The sequence below is a fragment of the Eriocheir sinensis genome, chromosome 48 (genome assembly GCF_024679095.1).
Source record: "Eriocheir sinensis breed Jianghai 21 chromosome 48, ASM2467909v1, whole genome shotgun sequence".
NCBI classification, from domain to species: domain Eukaryota; kingdom Metazoa; phylum Arthropoda; class Malacostraca; order Decapoda; family Varunidae; genus Eriocheir; species Eriocheir sinensis.
Window position 1 is genome coordinate 9685418 of NC_066556.1, and position 13822 is coordinate 9699239.

Consider the following 13822-nt stretch of genomic DNA (forward strand, 5'->3'; position numbering starts at 1 on the left):
TGCTATTGGGGTACAGGAGACGGTTTTTTGCGTGGGAAATCGGTAAGTATAAAATGCTGTGTAGGACGATTTGGCATCCCTACGCGGCCTCCCACCAGCTGCTCTTATAGCGTTTACCGTATATTTAAAGGAATACTAAGAAGTTCCGGCTGTTCTACGATTATATCAGTGCATACGGAGTGGTTTCTAGGGTATGATACAGTGCTTGATCCCGACACTGGCCTAGTCGACAAAGCGGCGACCTTTGGCAGCCTTCTGTTTACCTCGTGGGGGCCGCGGCACGTGATGGCGCGGCCTGGGCGCGGCACTTGAATGGGGTACTTGTTCTCGAGTGTTGCTCATCTCCTTGACACCTCTAATAACTGTCTTTTGGGAGTAACGATTCCGCATTCCGCTGTAATTTGCCACGACCTTAAACCATTCACCTGTTTGTGTCTCTACCTTGGTCTTTTTTTTAATATGTACCTGCTCATAGCTCCTCATAATATACAGGCTTCATTGCCAAGACCCACCTGATGGGCGAGCCTCCCATAACTCACTCTGCGAGTGGGAGTACCTCTTTGACCGACTGGTTAAAGGATTTTTGTTTCATCTCGATGGTCACGGGTTCGATCTCCCTGCGCCGGCAAAGCCTTTCTTTGTCTGGATTAATTTCTCATAAAAACATAAGAACATAGGGAAACTGCAAGAGGCCGAGTGGCCTACACAGGGCAGCTCCAGAATCCCCCCCACTACTCACGATGGGTGAGGTGTAGTTTCAGGGATTACAGGTAGAGGCTTGATCCTCGTTTACCTTCGGTACGGGCGTACGCTCCAGTACCCTGTCTCCTTACTGCACCCACACCTCACTGCCACCTGTCATCCTCGTCCATGTAGTTATCCAGTCTACTCTTAAAACAAGCTATCGTCCTTGCACTAACTATGTGATTGCTGAGTCTATTCCATTCCCCCACCACCCTATTACTAAACCAATGCTTGCCTATATCTCTCCTAAATCTATACTTTTCTAATTTAAATCCATTACTGCGTGTTCTATCCTGCTGGCTAATTCTCAATACTTTACTTATATCGCCTTTGTTGTAACCCTTGACCCATTTGAATACTTCTATCAGATCTCCCCGCACTCTTCGTCTTTCTAGTTAATGTAAGTTTAGATGTTTCAGCCTATTTTGATATGGGAGGTTCCTCAGCCCCTGAATCATCTTGGTCATCCTCCTCTGAACTGATTCTAGCAAGTTGATGTCCATTCTGTAGTGTGGGCACCAAAACTGGACAGCATAATCTAAGTGTGGCCTAACTAACGCTAAATAGTCTGAGGATGACCTCTGCACTCCTGTTGGTTACCGTCCTGTTAATAAAGCCTAATACCCTGTTAGTCCTATTCCTTTCATTAATACATTGCTTTCTTAGTTTTAAGTCAGAGTTCACTAACACTCCCAAATCCCTTTCACACTCTGATCTGCCTATCGCTGTGGAGTCTAAACTATACCCGTGTAATGGGTTGCGTGTTCCTACACTAAGTACGCTACACTTGGTGATGTTAAAATTCATCTGCCATTTTTCTGACCAAGCTGACAGTTTGTTGAGATCCTCCTGCAGTGCTCTAGCATCCTCCCCTGTCCTAATAGTGCGTCCTATTTTGGTGTCATCTGCAAATTTACCTATGTCACTAGTTATCCCATTGTCTATGTCATTGATGTAGATAATGAATAAAAGCGGGCCTAAAACTGAACCTTGAGGAACCCCACTGGTAACATTACCCCATTCGGATTTTTTACCGTTAATGGTAACCCTCTGTTTCCTGTCGCTAATCCACGCCTTAATCCAATCAAATACCTTCCCTCTTATCCCATGAGCCCTGACTTTATCGAAGGCCTTACTAAAATCAAGATAAACTATATCATAGCTCTCATCATTGTCAGCTGCCTCGTATACTCTATTGTAAAAGGATAAAAAGATTAGTGAGGCATGACTTACCTTTAATACACCTCGTGTTTCGTTACACGCTGTGGTCGTGTGGGAGTATAGTTGAGTGAAATTCGGACAATATATAAAGTTTACCTGATACAAAGGTAAGGTAAGGTTGGGGGCATACGCTACAGCTGCGCGTGGCCGTGGTGCTCATCTCCGTCGCACTGGCCCTTGAGAATGTGGTGGGAAGAACTCATTACCTCGGAGCGCGGGGGCACTGTGACATCCGGGTTGCCCCAGTTTACGTTTCCCAGGTTTCTCAGGTACCCATTTATCTACTAGCCTGAAAGGGAGGATGAACACCTGGGTGAGCTGCATGCCGACTGCCCGGGCCGGGATTCGAACCCGGCCCCGCGGATTCGTAGTTAGGGACACTAACTAATGCGCCGCGGAGGAGATTGAATTTATTTGTGAATCAGCTTATATTTAAAAAAAAAAAGATAGTTACTAAGATACCGGTTCACTGTACAGACGTGTATGAAATATGGGAGGTAATGTTTAGCTGGGCATCATCTCCCTTTTGGTCTTAGGGTATGTAGTTTGGTTAACTTATTTGGCCCAGAGAAGTGGATATGGGTTCATTAAAACAATCTCCTATTTAATTCTTGTCCATTTTGATTTGGATGATTGCAGCTAAAAAGATTTATCAGATCTATGAATGACTTCTCAGCACGATGGCCGGCAGTGGTCGGCACGGTTCCGCTAATCCGTTAACCGCTAATTAGCGAAGCTAGCTTTTTTCATTAGCTGATTAGCGTTTTCGCTAACTTTGGAAACAGTTAGCGGACCAATCAGCTTCCGCTAAACGTAGTTCCTCCTCCACTAACACTTAAGTCCACTAAAAGTTCATACAGGTTTCTTCTCGTCCGTTGTGGGGACACAGCACCAGTTCAGCCACATGGCGCAATAATTCCAGGGCTTCCACTTTTGGGTAAATTATTCCATAACGTTTGGTAATTGGACAATTATTAGGGACACTTTTTGGTATTTTAGGGAAATGCATCTTATATTTCCGACTCTTTGAACTTGGGATTTAATAACAAGAATTCGATATTTTCCACTGACAAGAAATAAACACTGCTGTTTACTTATTCACTTAATATACTCCTTAAGATTATTTACATTTATGTTTTTAAATTGATTCACTATCCCCAGCTGTGTGGAGGAGCAGTCCTGTGTAGTGTGTAATCAGATATCTTATCAGATTTTGTCTTTCTGCACTGCTATTGCAAGTTCATATATTAGGCATAAATACTGTGTATGTGGAATTTAATTTGTGTACACCTTTATCATCATCTGATTTTGGCATGCTATACCTTTCTGGAAAGCTCTGTGTCTACGCTACAACATACTGAAATTTCAATTCACTAGGTCTGTTTTTAAGGGTTTTAGAGACAAAATACTAAACCGAATCTAAACCCATATAAAGAAAAGTTAGCGATTAGCGGTTAGCGTTAGCTTCCACTAGTTTCTTTAGCAGTTTAGCGGTTTAGCGTAAGCAAAGCTAACTTTTTAGTTAGTGGATTACCAGTTAGCGAAGCTAACTTTTCGGTTAGCGGTGCCCACCACTGACGGCCGGTGTACTTAATTAACCACTGAGAAGGAATACAATGAATGGAGGTATGGGAGGAAGATGAGTCTTGATGAGTCCTACCATGTTCCTCATACATCAAGCATTTTGTGTTTCATCAAAGTACTATGCCGCTCCGTGCGTGTGGGGCAGGGCAGGTATTGCTTTTGTGACCCCTTGTTTTCACTCTTCTCTTTGCTGCCACTGTCTTTTAGTTTTCATATCCATGTCTGCTCATCGGGGGGACTCTGTTTGGGTCTATATTATTTTTTCCCTTGATGCCCATTCATGACTACTACTACTATAGTATTCTGCTACTACTACTATGCCCTATGACCCCAAACTCTATAATATAATTACCGTACCTTCTCTCCGAGTGAGGTAAAGTTGGTGAGGGAGGAAGGAATGAAACTCGTCCGCTGGTAACAATGTTTACTTCCCAACTGTTACAAAACATTCATTAAAGTAACATACACTTAACACGATACTGTATGTAAATATGACCACCGCTAGACAACAGGCCTTCATGACGTCGCCAGACACCGAGTGGAGACCAGGTCAACGTAATTAATGTCCTTAAATCAGTTGTTCTTCAGAGAGCGTTCATGACCGAATGAAGCGAGTGTGTGTGTGTGTGTGTGTGTGTGTGTGTGTGTGTGTGTGTGTGTGAAGGGAAAATATGGATGCAAAATTAAAGGTGTCTGCGCGCGCGCGTGTGTGTGTGTGTGTGTGTGTGTGTGTGTGTGTGTGTGTGTGTGTGTGTGTGTGTGTGTGTGTGTGTGTGTGTGTGTGTGTGTGTGTGTGTTCGCATGATGGGAATCTAGGGAGGCAAAACAAGACTTGCAGCTGCTTCTGGGTCATGAGAATGAGGTGTATCATCGTTATTATTATGTATAATCGTCATTGTTGTGAATAATATTATGAATTATGACAAGTATATAAAGATGCTGTCGAGTATAAAACTGGAACCGTTACCCTCGACAAGAGATAAAGACACGCAGTTCATTTTCGCACGACCAGATGCAACCTGCTGACGAAACTACTAAAAACAAGTGCCAGACTTCAAAGTATCTCTGACAAAAGTCTTCTGGTTATACATTATTTTGCATCAACGGCACAACCACAATGAGAAAGGAAAATAATGGAGCTACAGTTTACCATATAAATAAAAAGCATTACACGGAGCGAAACAAGTGCAAATGTCTGCCAATAATAGCAACAGACCAAACCAACGCCGAGGTAAAGCTACCCACAGCACCGAGGTGAGGGTGCCTCTGGAGGTGCACGGATAGACATGAAAATCAAAAGTCTCTTCATATCGTCCTGCAAAGCTAAGGCATATCTTTTGAAGCCATCACTGACATTACTCACGCATTCACTGATAATACACGATTAGTCTGTTCCTTCCCGGGGTGGGCAGTTGGGGGGAGAGGGAAAGCACGTGACCAGAGGGTAGGGAAGGGGAGGGAGAAGGGGAGATGGTCGATGTGGCAGACTGAAGCCTCCCTAGCCGAGAGCCTCTGAGGAAAGTGCCAGTCTAGGCTTAAACTTTCCCCCGCTGAGGAGAATGTTGATCAAGAGCTACTCACCGCTGAGCATCATCACTCAGTAGGCAGAAAACATCTTCCTGAACCTGATGCACTGAAGAGATTTATTCATAATGGATATACACGAGTTCTTCTAAAATGTTGTGTTTGATTGCTGTGTAGGTAATTTGAAAGACATCAAGAGTTACATTATCAATTGCCAGTGAGGAAGGGAAGGACGGGGCGGGGGGGAGCGGGGGAGGAAGACGCGAGGGGGATGAGGGGAAGAGGTCCGAGAGCGAGGGGAGGAAGTTTAAGCTTAGTTTGCCATTTCCATGCTGAGGGTAAAGAATACTCTGGGAAGTCATCGCGGCATGGCTCTCCCCCAGGGGCTCCAAGGGGCGTCCGTCCGCACACCAGCCTGGGTCTCGGCAGCCGGGCCAGGCGGGCAGTGACGGCAGAATGTACCTGGTGGGTGGGTGGGTGGGGGTGGGGGTGGGGTGGGTTCCAGCGCCCTGCCTCGCCCCAGCCCGCCCCAGGGTCTTGTCGCCCGCCTTGTGGTCATTTTCTTTACATGTTGAGTATAATGCTAAAACTAAGAGGCCATTCTCCTTTTTTGTTTGTTTCGTGAACTGCAGGTCACAAACTGACGCTTCAAGGCAATTGAAATTTGTTTGAATCTTCGTCTGTCATGAACGAAGACTTATCCTACTATGGAATGATGTAAATGTGAAGTTAAGGGCATTTAGGAGAAAGTACATTTTAAAGCCAGTATATGTAGTAGTTATTTGTTTCTAACAATAAGTAACACTTTAGAATATTATACACAATATATGACCTTGTGTGTGTATATATATATATCTGCCTACAAGCGTTTATAGCACTGAACTAGTTTTTTGCATAATTGAAATATTTTGCTTGTGCATGTTTCTGACAGGTATTCGCGAAACAAAAGTGAAGAAAAAGAAAAAGAAGAACGGCCCTGAGAGAGGATATCAGCTGTTGCTGCTGCTGCCGCAACACACAGCGACTACCGGGATCACTAAGAGAAAGACTGAGTCGTCCTGCGTCCGTCGTCCTAGCGGCCACGAGACGACAGGTGCGCGGGGCGGCCGGCGCCGGCGGACGCAGGCGCCGGACGCCCCGCCACAGACAAGGAAGTAAAAACAAAGTTCGATCATATATTTCTAAGTCTATCTGAAAAAGTCTGAACGCTTTAATGACGCTCAACTTGTATGAAAAGTTCCTATATGACTCAGGGTCGTTAAGACTGCTGAGAGACTGGTCAGTTCACCACTTACAAAGGTTTGCTAATTGTGCACCATTTAGTTAGTCATCAGAACTACCTCGCACTGGAGAACTACCGATAACCCTTGTAGTTATTGTCATTATGCCTTGACACCCACAATCGAGGTTGTTCGATCCGAATTCCAAATTAACATAGAATCTACGACTAAGCGCAACCTGACGAGCTGCGCGGACCGTGGCGGCGCTCGGCGGCCGGCGGCAACCTGGTCGGCAGCAAGTCAGGTTCACCTCTAAGACAAAGACATGAGTAATGATATGTACCTAATTTCTAAAATTATCCTTTAAACAACCAACAAAGCCATGTCTTCACAGATCACTTGAGAGATTTGTACACAAAACGAAGGCAATCTTCGGCGATCTTTATTACATCATCTTCAGTCCTCGACATGCATAGGCCTCCACGCGACCTGAACTCTGACAAGACATTACGAGACTGTGAGCACTTGAGCGGTGGGGTAGGGGGAGAGGCGTCCAGCAAGAAGTCATGAGCGGCTGCGAGGATAGTGTCCAATGGCGAGACGATTGTGTCTCTTTAGCGAACTACTGCTCGCCTGCATGACCTTCGCTGCAGGAGAGGGCATCAAGGGTCACCTATACTGCTACGGGTTCCTACGGTTCAGTATTTTTTTGTCATGATTACTCCTACGGGGGCCACACGCTAACATCCTACCGCTATGCTCCTTAAGCACATCTAGCTTACCTTTGGCACAGAGACACCCTCCCTACCCTCTGCAGACCCGGTGTGGCAAAGAGGCCAACACTGATCTTTACCTGCAGTTTTTCTCTCCAGACGGAGTGTTCACCGCCCAACACTGACCCTGATATGTATTTCTGAACTGACTCTGCGCAAAGCTGAGTGAACAAAAACTACTAGGAAGTACCCACACTTCTCATACGCGACCAGCACTACTCGCACGCAACCCGATTGTCAATTTGCTTTCCAAGGAGAGTCTGACGGAGCCCCACTATGCACCACAAGGGCAAGTGACTGCCAGCAGGTCCTCCAGCTGGCCCTCCGCTGTCTGCCTCACACCGCCTGCCGGGAGGTGAGGGAGAGGACCAATGCAAGCCAAACATGACGTCACACGAGTGATACTGATTAGATTCTTTCTGGGTTTGCTGGAAGAGGCACTAGAATCTTTCCCTTGGTTACAGACGCGATGTCACAGCCGAACTCGTAGCCTCGCCGCCAGAGGTCCTCGGGTGAGTCCGGTCTAGGGTCTTCGTTGATGCTTTAAGGAAATGTACGAAACAGAGCTCTACAGTAACATGTCTTTTTTTTTAAACTTTGATTTACAAGAGAATCTTTGAAAAGATTCATATGAAAAGAAGCTATTCTATGTTATCATTTACTAGTGGTTCCGAGTGACAAAATTTACCCTAAAGTTCACATCACAGCATTTGAATGATTGCTCGCATCTGGTGGCTACCACGGTGGTTCAGCGGCCGGCGCCGCAACAAATATTGTCACTAAGAAACAAAGGTTCTGAATGTTACATGTAAAAAATACAGCAAAAAAAAAAGTCGACTAAATGTCTTCCAAATGTTCTAAATGAGTTACATTTGCACTGATGCTATAGAAAAATACATAAACCTTACCATATTTCAGTACCTGTTTGTTGCTATAGGAAGAGTCGTCGTGGAAATGACAAAGTGACCACAAAACTGCCCACTGTTATGCATCGCTTACCTACCTTATGTTTAATAGATAATTCTAAATAGACTAGAGTAACAGACTAGACCACACCATAACCAGGGCAACATACCTCTCCATCCCAGGGCGCGAGGCCTCACCACTAGAGCTACGAATGATATCCCACTCAGACTACAGTACGACGGCCCTCGCTACCTTGGGCCACGATAATCACTGCTATCGGGGTTCGAGGCTGCCTCGCCACTACCTACGACAGCTACTGCAGGGGAGCTTTGCCTCGCCTTGCCACCACCTGCATGGCACTCTTCTGATGTCATTTCTGGTTAGCGATCAATGGTGTAAGATGTTTGCCATGCAGCATCACCCACCACTCATGCGTGTAGCATTTCTATGCATTCTTGGGTCAAGTTGCATCCCCTCTGGAAGCTGGTTTCCTGTCAGCCGAGGCATGAACAGAGATCAAATAAGGGGTCATTAGAAATTGGGATGACCTCTGGTGCTTAACTTTGCTGCCAATTTGTGGCTTCTTCCTAACCTTCATCTTCACTTCTATGCCACTGCATGCACTGTGTGACTCGGTGAAGTTTGAAAACGACTATGAGTGAATGCCACTGAAGGAAATTCTGTGGGCTGCTGTTTGCCATGGTGGTGGTGGTGGTGGTGGTGGTGAGGCCATCTGTCCATCCCCTGCCCGACACACTGATGCCCTTCGAACACCCTAAACCTATTCATTGTTATTTTCGTTTTCCTCTGAAGGAGTGACAATGTAGAATGGAAAAAACACTTTGATTACATGAAACTACAGCACAGAGAATAAAAAAAGTCTACGTCGGGGAGTAAGTAGTACACAGACCAACAGAGTCGGAGGTGGAGACCACAGACAGAGAGGAAGTGTGAAGGAGGCGAACTATTGCTGCTTCTTCGGTGAATGTGTCTCATCAATCCACAAGGCTCGAGATGTGTGTGTCAGTTTTGTTCTGGGGAAGAGAGTTACCACCACACCCAGGGGACCCCCGACGACTGCACCGGGGGCTGGGGCGGGTGAGTGGGGAAGGGGAGGAACCAGGGTTGGGGTAGGGACGTGGTAGGGGCGAGAGGGAGGCGAGTAGGGAAGAGGTGGTGAGGGGCGAGAGGTGTGTGAGGCGGGCTAAGTGGTGAGGTGAGGATGGGGGTGGGGTATGGTGGTGAGGGGTGGCGGGGTGTGGTGGCGATGGTAGTGTTGGTGGGGTGGTGGTGGCGGCGGCGAGAGTGGGGCGGTGGGTGAGAGGTTCACTGCACCATCCCCGCTTCTCTCTCCCCTTCCCCCTGCTCCATCTCAGACTGGGGAAGTAGAGGGGAGGAGTTCATCATCTCGCTGCCTCCCTCACCCTCCTCTTCCCCTCCCACGCCATTCTGCAATGCCAGAGTCTGTGAGGCGGAGGTCAACCTTAGGCTAAGAAGACTATATCGTCACCTTCGTAAACAAACCGCCTAAGTCATTATTTTCTACTTTACACAGGAGATCAGAGAAGAACTGTCGTTATCTCATTGGGCTTAAGATTTAGGCAGAAATGAAAAGGTCAATTCTAGAACACTCAAACCCTGAATGACGAAGGGAACTATACAAAAATGGGCGTCACATGTTGAAAAATTGAAACATTTGAAACATTTGAAACATTTATTAATAGCCTATTAGGTACAGTTACATAATATGTTGTATGTATTGTTAGAGGCCAGCCTTTATATAAGCGCTGAAAAATGACTTAGGCGATTATTTTATGAGGGTGACGATATAGTGCTGCTTGATCTATGAGTTGCTCCATGCACTCCTATCTTTTTCACAGGATTGGAGGCACGTTACCATTACTTACACTAAAAACTTCATTCTCTAGACAGAAAATGATGCAACTCCCTAAATTTTCTCCTTTTTATTGTAAGTTATGAGTTTTAGATAATAGTATTCTAGTGAGTTTATAATGCTAAGTTGTTAATGGGAAGGAGATGACATGACAGTGAGTAGTGGATGGGAGGGAGATGAGATGACATGACAGTGAGTAGTGGATGGGAGATGAGATGACATGACAGTGAGTAGTGGATGGGAGGGAGCTGACATGACAGTGAGTAGTGGATGGGAGGGAGATGAGATGACATGACAGTGAGTAGTGGATGGGAGATGAGATGACATGACAGTGAGTAGTGGATGGGAGATGAGATGACATGACAGTGAGTAGTGGATGGGAGATGAGATGACATGACAGTGAGTAGTGGATGGGAGATGAGATGACATGACAGTGAGTAGTGGATGGGAGGGAGCTGACATGACAGTGAGTAGTGGATGGGAGGGAGCTGACATGACAGTGAGTAGTGGATGGGAGGGAGCTGACATGACAGTGAGTAGTGGATGGGAGGGAAATTACATGACAGTGAGTAGTGGATGGGAGGGAGATGACATGACAGTGAGTAGTGGATGGGAGGGAAATTACATGACAGTGAGTAGTGGATGGGAGGGAAATTACATGACAGTGAGTAGTGGATGGGAGGGAAATTACATGACAGTGAGTAGTGGATGGGAGGGAAATTACATGACAGTGAGTAGTGGATGGGAGGGAGATGACATGACAGTGAGTAGTGGATGGGAGGGAGATGACATGACAGTGAGTAGTGGATGGGAGGGAAATTACATGACAGTGAGTAGTGGATGGGAGGGAAATTACATGACAGTGAGTAGTGGATGGGAGAGAAATGACATGACCGCAAGTTATGGACGAGATGGAGAGGTCATGAAAGGTTGGTGTTGTGGGAGAGATGAATTCACCATTCTAGGGATTTCTGATTTCGTTATATAATTCCTCCCTCTTTTCCTCTCTCCTTACCTCCTTGGGCAGTGTGGAGAGGCCGTCCTCGTCTTCCTTTATGCCCTCTGACGTCTCTCCGCTTGCCTCCCCACCGTTGCTGTCACTGGCGGCGTCGGCGGTGAGATCGTTGCCTGATGTACTGTCCTCAGCGGCGATGCTCGAGCTGCCGTCCTGGAGGAGAGGTGGCCCGGTTAACACTGAAGAGGAGGACGCCAGATAACACGGAAAAGGAGGACGAACGTTAATATAGAGATGGAAGGCGCATGGTAAACAGAAAAGGAAGGTGCCAGATAACACGGAAAAGGGAGACGAACGTTAATATGGAAAGGGAAAACGCACGATAATACAGCAAAGGAAGAGAACAGATAACACAGAGAGGGACGATGCCAGATAACTTGAAAAGGAAAGAACACAATTAACATGACAATGGAAGAAGCTTGTGATCTACTGCATGGCTTAGAACACAAGTAAGTTTTTCCCTAAAGACTACAAGTTATCTGTTTCCTGTGAATTCACTTCTTTGTATATAATAATGTGTACGTGATCTTAAGAGGTAGTCCCACTAGTTTTCCAGCAATGTGTTAATACCCACCTCTGTCTCCTATACACTCCTGGTCTCTCTACCAATCCAAACATATTTCGACCCTCACAACCCTCCCAGGCCTCCCCTCACTACCGACCCACCTGGCTGGCGTCCTTGGAGCCCAGCTGGTAGATGTTGACCATGTGGGCAGCCTGGGCGTGCACCATCAGATCCCAGGCCGAAGCAAAGTTCTCCTTGCAGAGTGCGCAGAGAAGCAGGGCGCTCTCCTCGGTGCCTGAAACAGTTCACACCTGGTTAGTATATGCTCGCCAAGGAAGGGCATAAGACAGCACTCTCCTTCTTTAGGGGCGGCGTGTTATAATCCTGCCAAATATCTTCAGTGAGTAATATCTCTTAACAAGTATTCTAAACCAAAAATATTTTAAAAGTGGTGGTAGTAGTAGTAGTAGTCGTCGTCGTCGTCGTCGTCATCGTAGTAGTAGTAGTAGTAGAATTAATATTATTACCAATATTATTATTATTATCATGATTATTATTATTATTGTTGTTGTTGTTATAACTGGTAATAGTAGCAGCACCGTCACTCGCACTCCAACTATTCGTATTTAGTAAAAACAACAACATTGCAGTTTGCTACGCAAAGTTTCTAACAGCTGTCTGGAACCTACGCAACAAATTCTGTGTAATAAACAAAATATTTACATTTACGTATTTCAACAACATAGTCTCGGGAAATCTCGTGCCACATTTAGCACCAGTAGACTGATCAGCAGGTTACTGAGCCAGATTGCCACTAACTTTCCAATAACCAAAGTCAAACATAGTGTAACGGGCGAAGCGTTGCTCCGGCAATGACACAGGAAAGTCTACGGACGTAGCCAGCCACATTTACGTTTCTCCGTGCTCAGTCTCTTCTACCCTATATTTTCAACCTACGCAATAAAGATCAACCCTCTTCCTCTCAGTGGCCATTAATCATATGGATTTTTCTACCGCCAATCACATCCATCAGGGGAGGGAAGGGGTGAGGCCACTCCATCAAGCCAGCAGTGATAGGACTCAGGAGGGGAGGCACTGGGAGCTTATCTACGCAATACACTGTGTGCATAATCTGCAAGGGATAATCAGATGCACTTCTTGCAAAGAGAGGGTGGCATAACTACACTATTAACTTGTGAATACAGCAGAATAGTACTTAACCGCAATATAATAATCAGAACACAGGATTGCCTTCAGCATAACACTTTTAACAGTGCAATCCTCTTGACTATCTGGGATCACATTGATGATTGAAATACCTGTACATGAAGGCTTATCAGGCTCCCCATGATTCAACAACAGCTCAGGTCTTGCTCTGATTTACATATAATGCCATTGGAAACGTGTTAACATAATGGTGTGTGTGTGTGTGTGTGTGTGTGTGTGTGTAACTGGTTTACCTGTCCTTCCATTGTGTTTGAGTGCTGCTTCTATTGTTACAAGGGGTGCTTGATGTGAAGTGCTTATGTTTATTCATCTCTCTCAACCCCACTCACTCACTCACACACACACACACACACACACACACACACACACACACACACACACACACACACACACACACCGCTCCGGTGGCTCAATCAGTAGAGCGCTGCGCTGCGAGGCTTAACAGCCAAACAGGCGGCGGTTCGAGCCCCGCTCGGGACAGATTCTTTCGGTTGACTAGGAGTGGTTACTGTCCCCCCTTGAGCAAGGGGGATGGATTGTGTGGTGTGTGAGGTCCTGGCAGTACCCAGAGATCGACGATAATGAGCACTTGCTCATTATCGTTATGCGAAAGCGAGTCCAACTCGTGATCATCCCGTGGTGAATTACTCACACACACACACACACACACACACACACACACACACACACACACACACACACACACACACACACACACTTTCCATACAGGTCTCTCCACATTCCACGATGAATTATCAGCCGTAATGACCTGTTGCCTCCCTATCGGATAACCGTCCACCGGCGGGAAGAGATTAATAGTGGCGGCATCACAAAGAGGCGGCCGAGGGATACAGCTGTGGCGGGCCTCCCAAGGCTTAGCAGAGGAGCGGCAGAGGGTGTACCGACGCAGAAATAACTTTACCACCAACGGAACGGAAGTCAATAATCGTTTGCCAGTCCACCAGTCAGCCTTCCAAGCCAACATTCTACAGATAGTATTATTATGGTAACCATTGTAGTACTCTTCTTCTTCTTCTTTGACGAGTAACCATTCAGTCTAGCTATGTCAAATAGTCAACCATATTAGGAATGGGTTTAGTGTCTGATTATATTACGTTGACAGACCCAAGATTATTAAATATAGTGTTATTATTATTAATTTGACAGGATCATTGTAATACTATTGTTCATTTCATTTACAGATAACCG

The 13822-nt window shown here is 46.0% G+C and overlaps 1 protein-coding gene across 1 annotated transcript in view; it reads right to left on the bottom strand.

Moving 5' to 3' along the window:
• Positions 1-3959: 3959 nt before the first annotated feature.
• The window catches only part of LOC126981576 (uncharacterized), a 30316-nt gene continuing 20453 nt past the window's right edge, over positions 3960-13822 (bottom strand). The window contains exons 5-7 of the mRNA XM_050832986.1: positions 11548-11681; positions 10882-11034; positions 3960-9349 (exon numbers count right to left, since the gene is read on the bottom strand). Of these exons, the coding sequence (XP_050688943.1) occupies positions 9299-9349; positions 10882-11034; positions 11548-11681 (338 nt within the window). The 3' untranslated portion in view covers positions 3960-9298. The remainder of the gene's footprint in view (positions 9350-10881; positions 11035-11547; positions 11682-13822) is intronic.